At 43.8% G+C, this 13,191-nt stretch overlaps 1 protein-coding gene across 7 annotated transcripts in view; it reads left to right on the forward strand.

Moving 5' to 3' along the window:
- Positions 1–13,191, forward strand: part of AGFG1 (ArfGAP with FG repeats 1) — a 429,459-nt gene that overhangs the window by 262,196 nt on the left and 154,072 nt on the right. For all 7 annotated transcript variants that reach the window (XM_078666216.1, XM_078666214.1, XM_078666215.1 and 4 more), the window contains one exon: positions 1,480–1,590. In XM_078666216.1, the coding sequence (XP_078522342.1) occupies positions 1,480–1,590 (111 nt within the window). The remainder of the gene's footprint in view (positions 1–1,479; positions 1,591–13,191) is intronic.

A 13,191-nucleotide genomic window follows, 5' to 3' on the forward strand; every position in this document is an offset into this window, starting at 1 on the left:
TACCGGAGGTTGGTGCAAGGTCTCTTCTGCGAATGTGGGACAACCTTCGTTCGATCGGTTTGCCATCGCAGAGAACCTGCAATGTCAGCAGTTCTGCACGTTGAAATTTCCAAGGCGCCTCTCACTTGGAAATTTTTTCCCCCTCGAGTCGAACTCTGGACTCCTACATGCTGTATCAAATCCTGCCCCAAGCCCTCCAGAAGAACAGGACAGAGCGGGCCCAAGTCATCCTACTACCTCCCGATTTAGCATGTAGAATATGGTATCTAGAACTCCTGGGCTTGTGCATATGTTCCGTGATCAGGTTGCCTCTTTTTGAGGACCTAGAGTTGCAGCAAGAGGGCAGAGTACTCCACACAGATCTTTTAAAGCTCCACCTCTATGCTTGGAGATTAAGCAATGAGAGCTAAACACCCTCGACCTTTCACCAAGGTGGTTGATGTCATCTTGGCAGCCAGGCGTCCCTCGATGAAAACTGTACATGCCTGTCATTGGAACACGTTTTTGGCTTAGTGCTGCACTCACTAGATTGACCCCTCCTTTGAATCTGTAATCTTCCATCATTTGAAAACTGTGCTGGCTTTCCTAAGTTCAGCTGGGTGTCAGTCTTGGACAGTTGCTTTAAATGACCCAACGGATTCCTTTAGGAGAGCCTGCCAGCTTTGTCCCAAAAATGTCTGACCTACCAAAACTGCATACTTTTAGTGCTGTGCTGTCCAACAATTTACATACTGTGCTATAGAACACGCAAAGATAAAGCATGATGCCATCAAACAATTGTGTCACAGGCTAATCCCCATCTTCAGATCATGCAGAAGTTTTGATAAGACCGGTATCTTGTAAGGTTCAGAGGTCCAGGTGACGCACTGTGAGCTAGCCGGAAATTAGGTCAGCATATTCTGATGGTATGCATGTACTCCTATGTTGCCCGTATGCACAGTCTTACTGAAATAATAGGAATCATATTACATAATAGGTGGCTCTCCCTTTTCTATTGTACCAAAAGTATTTTAGGTTACAGTTTATTTTACCGATCCAAATGTGAGTATTTCTATTTATGAAGAGCTGAGTTTGGGATGAATTGATCCACATTCAATAAACATGCACTTAATCTTCAAGTTTTCACTGGGTTGGTTGTTCGAGTTTTAAGATAATCTGCATAGTTATCCTGAAAAATGTGGCATAGACCCCCCCTTTTATAAAGCAGACATATTACACTTACATTAAACATGTATTCATTTATTTTTTTCCAATTAGATGACCATCTATTTTAAAGTTTTCCTCACTTGCCTTGTGGAATGGTACATACTAAATTAAGGTGTGGACCCTGTTCTGACTTTGAGAATTAAAAGTAAATCAATGTATAGCATGCGACTATCAATCATAGGGATCAATATAGAAGGCAATATTACAGATTTATTTAATAGTGATGCATATAACATTTAATAAAAAGAATATACCTTTTGCAAAACTTGTTAGGTATCCAAGATGGTCATGCAATTGGGCCTGTTGACATGGATTACCAAAATGCACAATATCATCATTTTCATCAAACGCGCCTGCCAGCTGCTGGTGCTCCTATGGATGTCTGTAAGTATGCTCTAAAATGTTTATCATGGACCATCACTGCTGTAACAATGGGGATCCCAACTGGATATAAACTCAAACACCTAGATAGAGAAGGGAAGACTGGCGGTGGCCTAGCAATCATATATAAGGATGACTTAAGGGTCACTGTATTTTCGCAATATCAAAGTCCACTACTTGAAATCATGTTTTTCAAAATTGATCTTAAAAGCCACATATTTTGGAAAGGTGCTCTGGCTTATCGTCCCCCAGGATCAAACCCAGACTTCCCCCTCCTCCTCCAAGAGTTGTTAGCGCCCCAACTAAAATCCAACGAAGATTTTATCCTTCTAGGGGATTTTAATACTCATGTAGATCAACCAACTTTACCTGAATCTCACTCCCTTATCACCGACCTGTCAAATCTAGGTCTAGAGATAAAAAACACCGGTCCCACGCACAGTGGTGGCCATACACTAGACCTTGTCCTCTCCAACTGTGCAAAGATTAACTGTCTTCCAGCAAGAGAGATCCTATGGACAGACCATTTTCTTCTACAATTTTCATTCTCAATTCCCAAAAAACGTAGTAACAAAGGACCCTTTCCTCAGACCTGGCGCCGCCAATGGCACAAAATCTCCTTAAGTAACCTACGGGAAATTTGGGTAGAACCCATCATATTAGCAGAAGACACAGCAGACACAGCACTGGAAAAATTCACAGGCTCAATTAAGCGAGCCATTGACACCCTGGCCCCTTTAAAACTATACAAAGAGTTCCCTTCTTCTAAACAAGAAAGTTGGTACACTCAGGAGCTAAGGGAGCAAAAACAGAAATGTAGGCAAGCCGAAAAAAAATGGAGGAAGCATAAGACTGAGGAGATTAGAGCGGTCTTCCGTCTTGCTCAATCCATTTACTACAAAAACATCAGAACGGCCCGAAAAAATCGTCTTCTGCAACAGCTGGAAGAAGCTGTTAACTGCCCTAAGGAGCTTTTTAAAATCCTTCAAAACTTCATCAAACCCGCCGCATGTGAGAGCCCTGAGGAGTTCTCACAGATTTTATGCGACGACATATCATCGTTTTTTGAGAGTAAAATAAACAACATATATGAGAAAATAGTGGCCGCCAATAACAGCATGAACAGTATGAGTGACACCAATAAGATCACATCTTTAATTCTGCCTAAAGATAACCCACACCCATTGTCATTTTTTCCCCCCATTGAAAGCACGGATCTCCCTCGTCTCATTACTCATATTAAATCAGGATCTCCAAATGACCTCCTCCCTGCCAAGATGGTTCCTCCCCTGATCCCTCTCCTGGGCCCCTTTATACAAAAGATAATTAATATCTCTCTTACTAAAGGACATGTCCCGGCAGAGTGGAAAAGGGCGGTGGTAAACCCAATACGCAAGAAAGCTGCATCCCCATGGACCGACCTCTCCAACTTGCGCCCCATCTCGCTCCTGCCACACATCAGCAAAATAGCTGAGAAGCACGTGAACACCTATCTGTCACAACATCTCGAAGCGACGGAGGGCCTGGACTATTCCCAATCTGGTTTCAGGCCAGACCACAGCACCGAATCAGCCCTCCAGACAGTGACCAATAACATCAGAATGGCACTGGATGGAGGTAGCTCTATGATTTTGGTGCTGTTGGATCTCTCCGCCGCCTTCGATACGGTGTCTCACGAAGTGCTTCTTGAACGACTAAAGGGCGTAGGACTGGAGGGAGTGGCACTGACATGGATGAAGAGCTTCCTGTCAGGCCGTTCTCAAGAGGTCAGGTTGGGCTCCCACAAATCCATCTATAGGGAGCTCAACAAGGGAGTGCCACAGGGATCTTGCCTAAGTCCCACACTCTTCAACGTGTACGTGGCCCCTTTGGCCGCCTTAGCAAGATCATTTGGGTTTACACCAGTGTCGTATGCTGACGACACCCAACTCCTCTTTCCCTTTAAAGATCTAACCCCTGCAATACAAAGATCTTTTGCAGAGGGGATGAAAGCAATATCCACATGGATGTCATTAAATTGCCTCCAATGTAATATCGGAAAGACTGAGGTAATGTTGTTTGGGCATGCAGCTACACACTGGACACCGGATTGGTGGCCCCTGGAATTAGGCCCTGTTCCCACCCCTAAAAGCATGGTGAGAAACCTTGGAGTGTTATTAGACCAGACACTCACCTACAAGGACCATGTAAACCAGGTGGCAAGCACCTGCTTTCAAGCTATTGGAATGTTAAGAAGAGTGTTCCCCTATCTGCCAGACTGCCATAGGAAAACACTCGTGCAGGCATTAGTCATCAGCAGAGTAGATTACTGCAACGGCCTCCTTTTAGGAGCGAACGAAGGGCAGCTTAAAAAGTTGCAAGTGATTCAAAATACGGCAGCGAGGGTAGTCCTCAATGCCCCTCCTAGGACTCCCTCCATCCCTCTGCTGATTAGGCTCCACTGGCTGCCAGTGAGGGCACGAGTACATTTTAAGACCTTATGCACTATCCACAAAAGCATGATAGGCAAAGGCCCAAAATATCTGGCCAACCTCTTTCTGCCCTATGCCCCTGGACGCACCCTTCGTTCCGGCAGCCAGCAGCTTTTGCAGGTGCCCAGAATAAAGAGGTCCAGACAAGGAGGGCGAGCTCTGGCCCATCTTGGACCAAAGCTCTGGAACTCCCTACCTTCTGAGATGAGAATACTCACTAACCATCTGACCTTTCGTAAGGTCTTAAAAACGTACCTATTCCCCAGCATCTGATCCCTCTCTGTTTATATGCATTACGCACATCTATCTGAGGATATTCTTACTGGCAAAGCGCGGAGATACCCCTTCGGGGGTCTATTCAGGCGCTATAGAAGAATATAAAATAAAATAAAATAAAATGGAACTATTTTCTGTAAATTATATAATTTATGTTGGTCCATACCCTTTTAGCATTTAACCTCTCGGTATTTTATAAGTATTCCCTGCCAAATTAAAGGCTACATAGCTGAAAAAACATGAATTGTACTTGGAATGTATTTTTCACAGCCGTGATGCGTCCTCTGTACATGACACTTAATTTACAATAATTTGTGAGTAAGACATCTGAACGCTTTAAAAGAAAGAAAAGGCATAAAATCATCAAATGATGTTTCACATTTCCACGTCCTTCCATCATGGTTTCCATATTGTACTGTGTGATATGGCCCTCATCCTTCCTTTCTCACATTAAAGACGTATCCCTAAACCTTAATACTCCTTGGTCATGTGGTATGTTTATTGTGTAGATTTTCTACTTTAGTAATCTATGTAATAATGCTAGTATTTTTTCCACATTTGAATCTGTAATCTTCCATCATTTAAAAACTGTGCTGGCTTTCCTAAGTTCAGTTGGGTGTCAGTCTTGGACAGTTGCTTTAAATGACCCAATGGATTCCGTTAGGAGAGCCTGCCAGCTTTGTCCCAAAAATGTCTCACCTACCAAAACTGTATACTTTTAGTGCTGTGCTGTCCAGAAATTTACAAACTGTGCTATAGAACACGCAAAGATAAAGCATGATGCCATCAGACAATTGTGTCACAGGTTTATCCCCATCTTCAGATCATGCAGAAGTTTTGATAAGACCAGTAAGTCACAATTTCAAGACATTTATACATCCTAGTTTAGGCAGTTTTTCCCGGTCTTTACCCATAGCTACTCCTCTGGCCAACTTGGTAACTTATAGGACTGGCTCCAGTGTTGTTACAAGTATTATTTTTAAGGGCACTGCAGTCCACCATCACCTACTCTTTCTCCATCCCCTCTGTTCCTCTTTGTCTGCAGTCAAGATAGAAGGCAAAGTTATGTCTCACCTAATGGGCATTAGGTCAATACAAAAAGATCACTGGTCCAATGGGAAAAAAATTATAGAACAAAGGGAGAATGAGCGTTTTAGGTTGCGCACTCTGTGTGAAGAGTGAGGGGAAGTGTTGGACAAGACAAATCTTGTCTCTTGTTATCCTCACACACCCCGAAGGATGTCATGCTTCATAATCGGGCAGTTGCTCCTCGTCGGGCCGGCGGTGCAATGCCCTACGGGTCCCCCGAAGGGTCGCTTTAGCGGAGATCTTTTAAGACAACTGCCGTCTGGTGCATTTGGGTGGAGTCCTAGGAATAGGGTGTAGTCGTGGGTACAGTGAGTTTAAAAATACCTAAGGGTATTGTGTTCAGTGATCCTCACTTTGGCTGCTCTTGTGGTCATCCCAACATATGAGAGGTTACAGAGACATGTGATAAGGTATATGCAGTTGGTAGTGTTGCAATTTGTATGCTTGCGTTGTTCTCACCTGAAAGGTCCCAGTTGTAAAGTCTTGGTATGTTTGGTTAGAGGGCAGACCCCACAAGTGCCACATAGATGATGTCCTGTGACTGCGGGGAGATATAAGGTGGTTTCCTTAGTGATGGGAGGCTGTGGGCGCGTGTGCACTAGCTGGTCTCTCAGGTTCTACGTTCTCTTAAAAGCAAAGCGCGGTGGTGGGAGCTCCAGGGTGTCACTGTTAAGGATCTTCCAATTACGGTTCATTATCTTCTTTATCTTATTAGATGCTGGAGTGAAAGTGGTGACACATGTGATCAGGTTGTCAATTTTTGTTGCCCTGGGTTCAAGGAGTCCTTGCCGGGTGTTAATTCCTCGCCCGTTTTCTGGCTTTTGAGATCACATTTCTCGGGTATTGTCTCTCCTCAAGGTTATTAGCCAGGGTGTCTGACTGAGTTTCAAATTCTGTTAGTGTACTACAATTTCTTCGAATCACAGAAATTGTCCATAGGGTAGGTTCTCTCTCAGTGCTTGACCCCCTTATGAATTATCGGGAGGAGGTAGAAATACGGCATTCTTGGGGCGTTGTTTACTAGAAAAGCTGCCTCTTTCGCTGTGATCCATCCTTCCGTAGATGCTTCATTAGCCATGATGCGGATCTGTCCAAGTAGGTTAGTCGTAGGGTCGTGGGCGAGGACCTCATAGTACTTGGTGGGGTTAAGTTGCTTGGTGCATTCATGTTCGTAGTCCTCGAGATTCATTATAACTTTTGCGCCCACTTTGTCCGCTGGCTTGATTATGATGGTTGGGTCGTCATTGAGAGATTTGACTGCATCACGTAGTATGTTGGGCATATTGTTATGTGATGGTGTCTTTTGTAGGAGATTTATTTCCTTAAGAACAGCATTTTCAACGGTCAAAACCTCACTGGGGACCATGCCTGCCGCAGGTGTGAACTTGGACGGTGGTCTTAGACCCGTGTCTTCCTGATCTGGTGTCACATTGTCCTTGAAGAATGATCTGAGTCTGATTTTTCTAAAGAGGTGGTGTAGCTCTTCATTGAGTCTGAAGTTATCTTCTTTAGGTGTCGGCACAAAGCCTAAACCCATTTCCAGGGCTGTCGTTTCCTCAGGGCTGAGTTCTCTTGATAAGTTAACACTCATTTTTTTTGGTTTGTCATGCTCCTGGTTCTTCTCAGTTGGTCTTCTGTGTCCTGCCATTGTACCTGTCTGTTCCCTCTTCTTCTTCCTCTGCCTCTGTTCTGAAAAGGAGGAGGAGGGTTGTGGAAGAATGGTTGTTGAAATCCTTGTGGTGGTCCAGGATATGGTGGTTGTTGAAATCCTTGTGGTGGTCCAGGATAATGTGGATACCACATTGGTCCTAGTTGTGGGTAGGGTCATCTAATGGGCAACCAGATAAGCTGAGGCAATAGTTGTGTATCGACTTAAATGACTTAAAGTTACTTAAATATTAGTCTGTCATCTGTCTCAGAGAGAGACAATGATCCTACAATAGCATTGATACCTCTTGTTTGGACTGCATTGATATTGGATGACTAGATGAATGTGGCATTGCACAGTGGATTGGGACGAAACACCATCGCAAGGACAGGGCGGGAGCACTTTTGCTCAGTTGTTCCTAATGGGAAATGCAACCAATCTATAAAAAGAATTCATTCTGAACCTTACTAGCAGATGACGCTCATAACTCGTGGTGTTATAGGTAAGGTACGGCTGTATAGTGGGTACCGCTTGTATAAGCAAGGCATGGATAACAGAAGGTTTGGTAATCTCACTCATCAATCTCAAATCCTCCAGATGAGCCAAGCATTTCTTTTTTAAAGCCTTTCTTGGTACCTCGCGAATTAGGGAGGGGTTTAAATAATATTGATCCCACCCCAAATCATGGAAAAACCTCACTGTATACCGCAACCACCTTGAGTTATTAGCGTTATCCATTTTCATGCAGTCAGATAGAATGAGTTTGGTAAAGGTTGCCTTGTCTGAGGTCCAAATCCTATGCCACAGTAACAAAGGTTCAGTTTTTGCTAGGTCCGTTACATATGGAAGACCTAGCTCAGTATGACAAGCAAAAGTACCCGAACTACCAGGCACTCCAAGGAGAAACCTTAAAAAAGAGTTTTCTACCCTTTGGATGCTATCAAGGGCAACGAAACCCCAAAGACCAGCCCCATACAGGGCCACAGATAGACATTTGGCTTTATATATCGTAATAATTTCTGGGGGAGCTCTCTTTCCCAACTTTCTGGTGAAATTTGTTAGGGCAGCTGTGGTTCTTAAGAAGAGCACTTTACATGTTTCCCCGGCTGGTATCCAAGAGAGTTTGTGGTCTATTGTTACACCCAGATAAGAGTATTTATCAGTAATCGCTATTTTTTCTTTGTTGAGGTAGGTCCCCCTCATTTTGTTTTTACGACATGATCCCACCCTCATAACAAAGGTTTTACTGATATTTATTTTCAAATCCAGACCTGCCATAAACGTGGAATATCTATCCAGATTCTTTTGAAGTTCGAGGGGTGTGCGGGCTAAGATGACTGTGTCGTCCGCATAGAGAAGTGCGGGAATTGGGCGATTTTTCACCATTGGAAGGTCCTGGCACCCCTTCAACATCTCTCTTTCCAGCCCATTCGTGTACAAAGTAAAGAGGAAGGGTGCCAGGACACACCCTTGCCTCACCCCTCTTTCTACTGGAAACTCCGCCGTCAACACCCCCCCCCCCCGTCCCATAACGGACTTTTGCTGTGGCGTTTGAGTAAAGTTCTCTCAGGAATTTTACTTCGTTCGATGGTGCCCCCATGTCGATCAACAAAGACCAAAGTTTGGAGTGGGAGACACAATCGAACGCGGACGATAAGTCCACATAGACCAAATACAGGTCTCCGCCTTTAATGGAAACATATTTATCAATCAGGAGGGAGAGGTTTAAGGCCTGCTCAATGGTCCCTAAGCCTTGACGAAACCCGTATTGTAGGTCTGAAATAATGCTGCCATCATCTGCCCAATCTTGTAGTAGTTCTAAAATGACTCGACCAGCCACTTTACCAAGGGAATCTAAAAGTGAGATTGGGCGATAACAAGAGATATGGGAACTAACACGGACCTCGACCAAGATTCCAATAGACCAACGTTGCAAGTTGCATTCAGGACTCTGGTTAGAAGGGGGGTCCAAAGGTCCATTTGGGCTTTGAACAGATCAATTGGGACGCCATCAGGACCTGGCGCCTTCCCATTTTTGCTAACTTTCAGAGCCTGTGCAATTTGCATTGATGTAAACTGAAGGTCAATAGGATAAGAACTGGATGGATCATTGGGTCTGAGGTCCTGTGGGTTTTGAGAATCCGGACTAAGAGAAAAGATCTTACAGAAGTGTTGAACCCAGTCTTTCTCTTCTATTGCTACCTCTATTTTTGGGAGCTTGTTGCTGTCAATTAAAAAAGGGGATTTGACCACTTGCCAGAAAGCAGCCGAATTCTTGTAAATGCAGCTTTCGTGCAATTGGTCCCAAAGTTGGTTTTTTTTATTCCCTTTTCCTATTTTTGAGTGCTGAGTTGTATTTCTTCCGTAGATCCTTTACCTCTTGTGGGATCCAAACTGATTTCCTCAGGGCACTTTTTAAATTAGAGTAGGCTACCGTGCAAGCATGGTTAAACCAACCCTTTTTCTGTCTGGATTTTTGTTTTGCTTCGATCCACAACGCCTCATTAATTACTTTTATAACTGCCTCAAAGTTGGTGATAATTTCTTGATCTGTTACATCCAAGCTAAGACATTTTGTAAGGTAGGGGAAAGCCCTTACTACCACTTATTTGTTATTTCTGTGGGGTCTATATTCCCCCATTTCAGAGCGTAACCATTTATTCTATTTAAGGCCAAGTTGTTTTGTGCTAAAATGGAACTGTAACCGCTCCTTGGATTCTGGGACAATGGCATGGAGATGCTAATTGGGGTGTGATCACTTAGTGCAATTTTATGTGAGGTGAACACTGCTTCTACCGACATTTCGCCATTTGAGACCAAGATATAATCTATAACTGTTTGGTGTCCCCTCCCATGAAATGTTGAAATGAGAGACAAGCCTGCCTTGTTAAGATTATTTGCTACAACTAAATCTAATTCAAACATTATTTCGTTAAGGAGGTTACCTAAGGTAGAATGCCTGAAGTGTGTAATTGGGTTGCTGGCTTCATCTAAGATACCACAAACGTCATTTCCTTCGGAAATACATGGACCCAGGTTGAAGTCCACCCCCCCCCCCCCCGAAATAATTGTCTCCTCCTTGACAACCCTTCTCTTACAATCTAGTAGTATAGAGCGAATTAAAGATCCCACATTCAGTGCTTCAAGATCTGTCAGGTTGTTATAAAAGTTTACTACAAGGAAACTATCCTTGTTATTGAAGCATAGCCTTAAAATCTGGAAATTTGGATCTAATTTAATAGGCACAACTTTAGTTGTATTGTGGAGGTTTGCAACATAAATTGTTAAACCTCCTTACGCTCTACCTGAAGTAGAGGGTTGGGCAGGTGAGAAATAAGTCTTAAATCCCTCTATATGTATCACATCGCATGCCCAGGTCTCCTGTAGTGCTATGATATCAAATTTAGGAATAAAGTCTACCCATTTATCATTAGTCACTTTGGCCCGCTGCCCCGCCACATTCCAAAATAGAACTGAGATGCAATGTTTTTTCTCAGCCCCTTTATGTCCCCCATTGTCCAGTGTCAATTTATTAGTGATTTTAGGGTTTCGGGCCTGTTCAGAGGTGGAAACTACGGAAGCATGGTTTTGGCCCGCGATCAGGGTCGCAGGATCAATCACTATATCCTGCAAACAGGTTTGCTTTGGACCTTGGGTGAATGAGATGCCATTAGGGAAATGTTGTTCTATGGTCGTAATTGGGGCCTTTTGTGGACTGTCAAAAGTATTATTAAATAAAGTCCCAGTATCAAGTCAGTCAACTCCCTCCATGCCTGAAAAAACGTCATAACGGTTGTACACTGGAATGGGATAGTTAAATTGCTGATGGGAAGAGGACCTGGGACAGCCTTCTAGATTTAAGGATGGATGTCTGAACCAGTCATTCTGGTTTCAAAAGGGGGGCTCTATATAATTTCTCTGGGGATGGAACGGGGGCCTAACATTGCTAACCGGGGCCATTGTACCTCTGGGATAAAAATATGTCAAATCACGTGTAGTAATAACATTACTGCCATTTTGGGGAATCCAGTAAATAATGTAACCAACAGCTCTTTCGTCTCTAAAATGTATTACTATTATATCTCCCTTTACGTCTTTTTTCCTTTGTCCTAACCAGGGAAGACGTCTGACATACAGAATTTTGCCATTTATATTTGGAGGGAGTGGGCGATTCTGTTTTAACCAAAATATGACTTTATTCCTTAGTTGGTATTCCGCTTCTGTGCTCCCCTCCTCTAAGGGTGGCACACCAGTAAGAACCACCACGTATGGAACTGCTTCCGGCGGCAATTCCACTGTGAGCCTTTTAGGTGGAATTTCCCTCACAGCCTTTTCTTGGTCTTTCGCTTTTGATACTTTTGAAGCACTACGAGGAGGGTACAATTTCCCACTTACTAAAGCCTCCTTGTCTTTCCGTTTGATATTTATATTTGGCTCTGTTGTTTATGGGGGGATTAATTTTGTCGCTTTTATCTTTAGTGGATTAGCAGTTTTTGTTTGTTTGATTTGTAATTTTTGGGACTGGGGCAGGTACTAGGGGAGCAGGTGTAAGCTTTTGTAGGTCCTTAGTGGCCTCTTTAATTTCCCCTATGACTTATTCCAGATTTCCCAATTGCAGGGCTATCCTCTTCAGCCTCTCTGCTAGTGGCAGTACGAGAGATCTAATTAAGTGTTCCATATTGCCCACTAGGTCGGTGGAGGATGAGTCTTTTAATGGTACGTGTGGTGAAGTAACTGCTACAGATGTTAATGATGAATTGTCTACAGAGCTTTTGACGTTCCCAAAATTAGTATGGGTGGTCTTATTTCTATTTTTATTTTGACCACTGCCCCTCTTTCTTCTTTTTTTCGGAGTCGGACTGAGGTACCGGGTTTTTAGGAACCCGGGGTGCCAGGGGATAACACCCGAAGACCTCTGAGTTCTCCCTTGTTCCGGACCACAGAAACACAGTCTTCTAGTCGCAGTCAAAGATCAAGTTTTATTGGTAGCTACCAAGTAACACGTGTCCCAGAAGTACACCACACGGAGAGTAGGTTCTCGGGAGACTGTTCGTTCTTACAGAACCAGCCGTCTCCTTATATACATACAAAATATATAGCTCCAAGCAAGAATTCTCGAGTTTATGATATGGCTATACACATATTTCTACAATAATACAAAGAGCGAAGTCATGTAAGCAAGCCCATGTTTTAGATGTCCAGTTCGTTGATAGATTACCCGGTTAGGCCTGGAACTCCCATCAGATATCGATGAAACCTCAATAAAGAAGGGTACCTCCTAGTCATAAAACTGGGCATAAACAATGAATGTGGACCGGTGCGTGTTTGCAGAAAGCATGGTCTGTATGTAGTGAATGGTTTGTGGAATGTTATGCACTGATGTTATCGTATTCGGCCACTGGGCGAGGAGCCGCCCAAACAGGTCTGGCCGAAGACAGTGGAGTCAGTTGGGACAGGTCAGGGGGAAGTCAAGGAAGGTGGACGTGTCTATTTGGATCAAGCTCGACCTTTAATTGACTTATCATGAGGGCAAGACGTAAGATGGATGCCGTTTACAAAATGGAGTCTAAGGGGTCGGAACGGAAACTACGATTTAGGGGTGTTGGCAAACTTCGATTATGATGCAAATGCACAGGAATGATGTCCTAGTCATTATCGGTTCGTCGATACCAAATTCGTCATGGTAGGTGGATGTTTTGTGACATGGAAAAGGACCTCGATATCGGGATAACAACAGGGTCCAGATTTTCAGAACCACAGACCCTCCTTTTGCCCTTATGTAAGGCAATAACTCATGTTAATCTGAGTCCAAATCAGTATGGAGAAATTCGCGGAGATGTTGCTGTAGCATCATTCTGTCACTCAGTTCGTCCCTTGACACAGGCTTCCGTACACACGAAGTAGCACAGAGGCCACATAGTGCAGGAGCGCACTGTATACATAGGCAAAACATGAACAGGAGTGCCAAGATCATCCCAATGAAGATCAAGGTCTTCCATCCCCAGGCGGTGATCAGCTCCCAGAACCACCCCAGCAAGGACCAATCCCCTTTCTCAACGTGAAGGGAACCAGATATTTCATGTAGCTTAGAGATGGCCTGGTATACCGTCGGCGCATTAT

Source organism: Lissotriton helveticus, chromosome 11 (genome assembly GCF_964261635.1).
Source record: "Lissotriton helveticus chromosome 11, aLisHel1.1, whole genome shotgun sequence".
NCBI classification, from domain to species: Eukaryota; Metazoa; Chordata; class Amphibia; order Caudata; family Salamandridae; genus Lissotriton; species Lissotriton helveticus.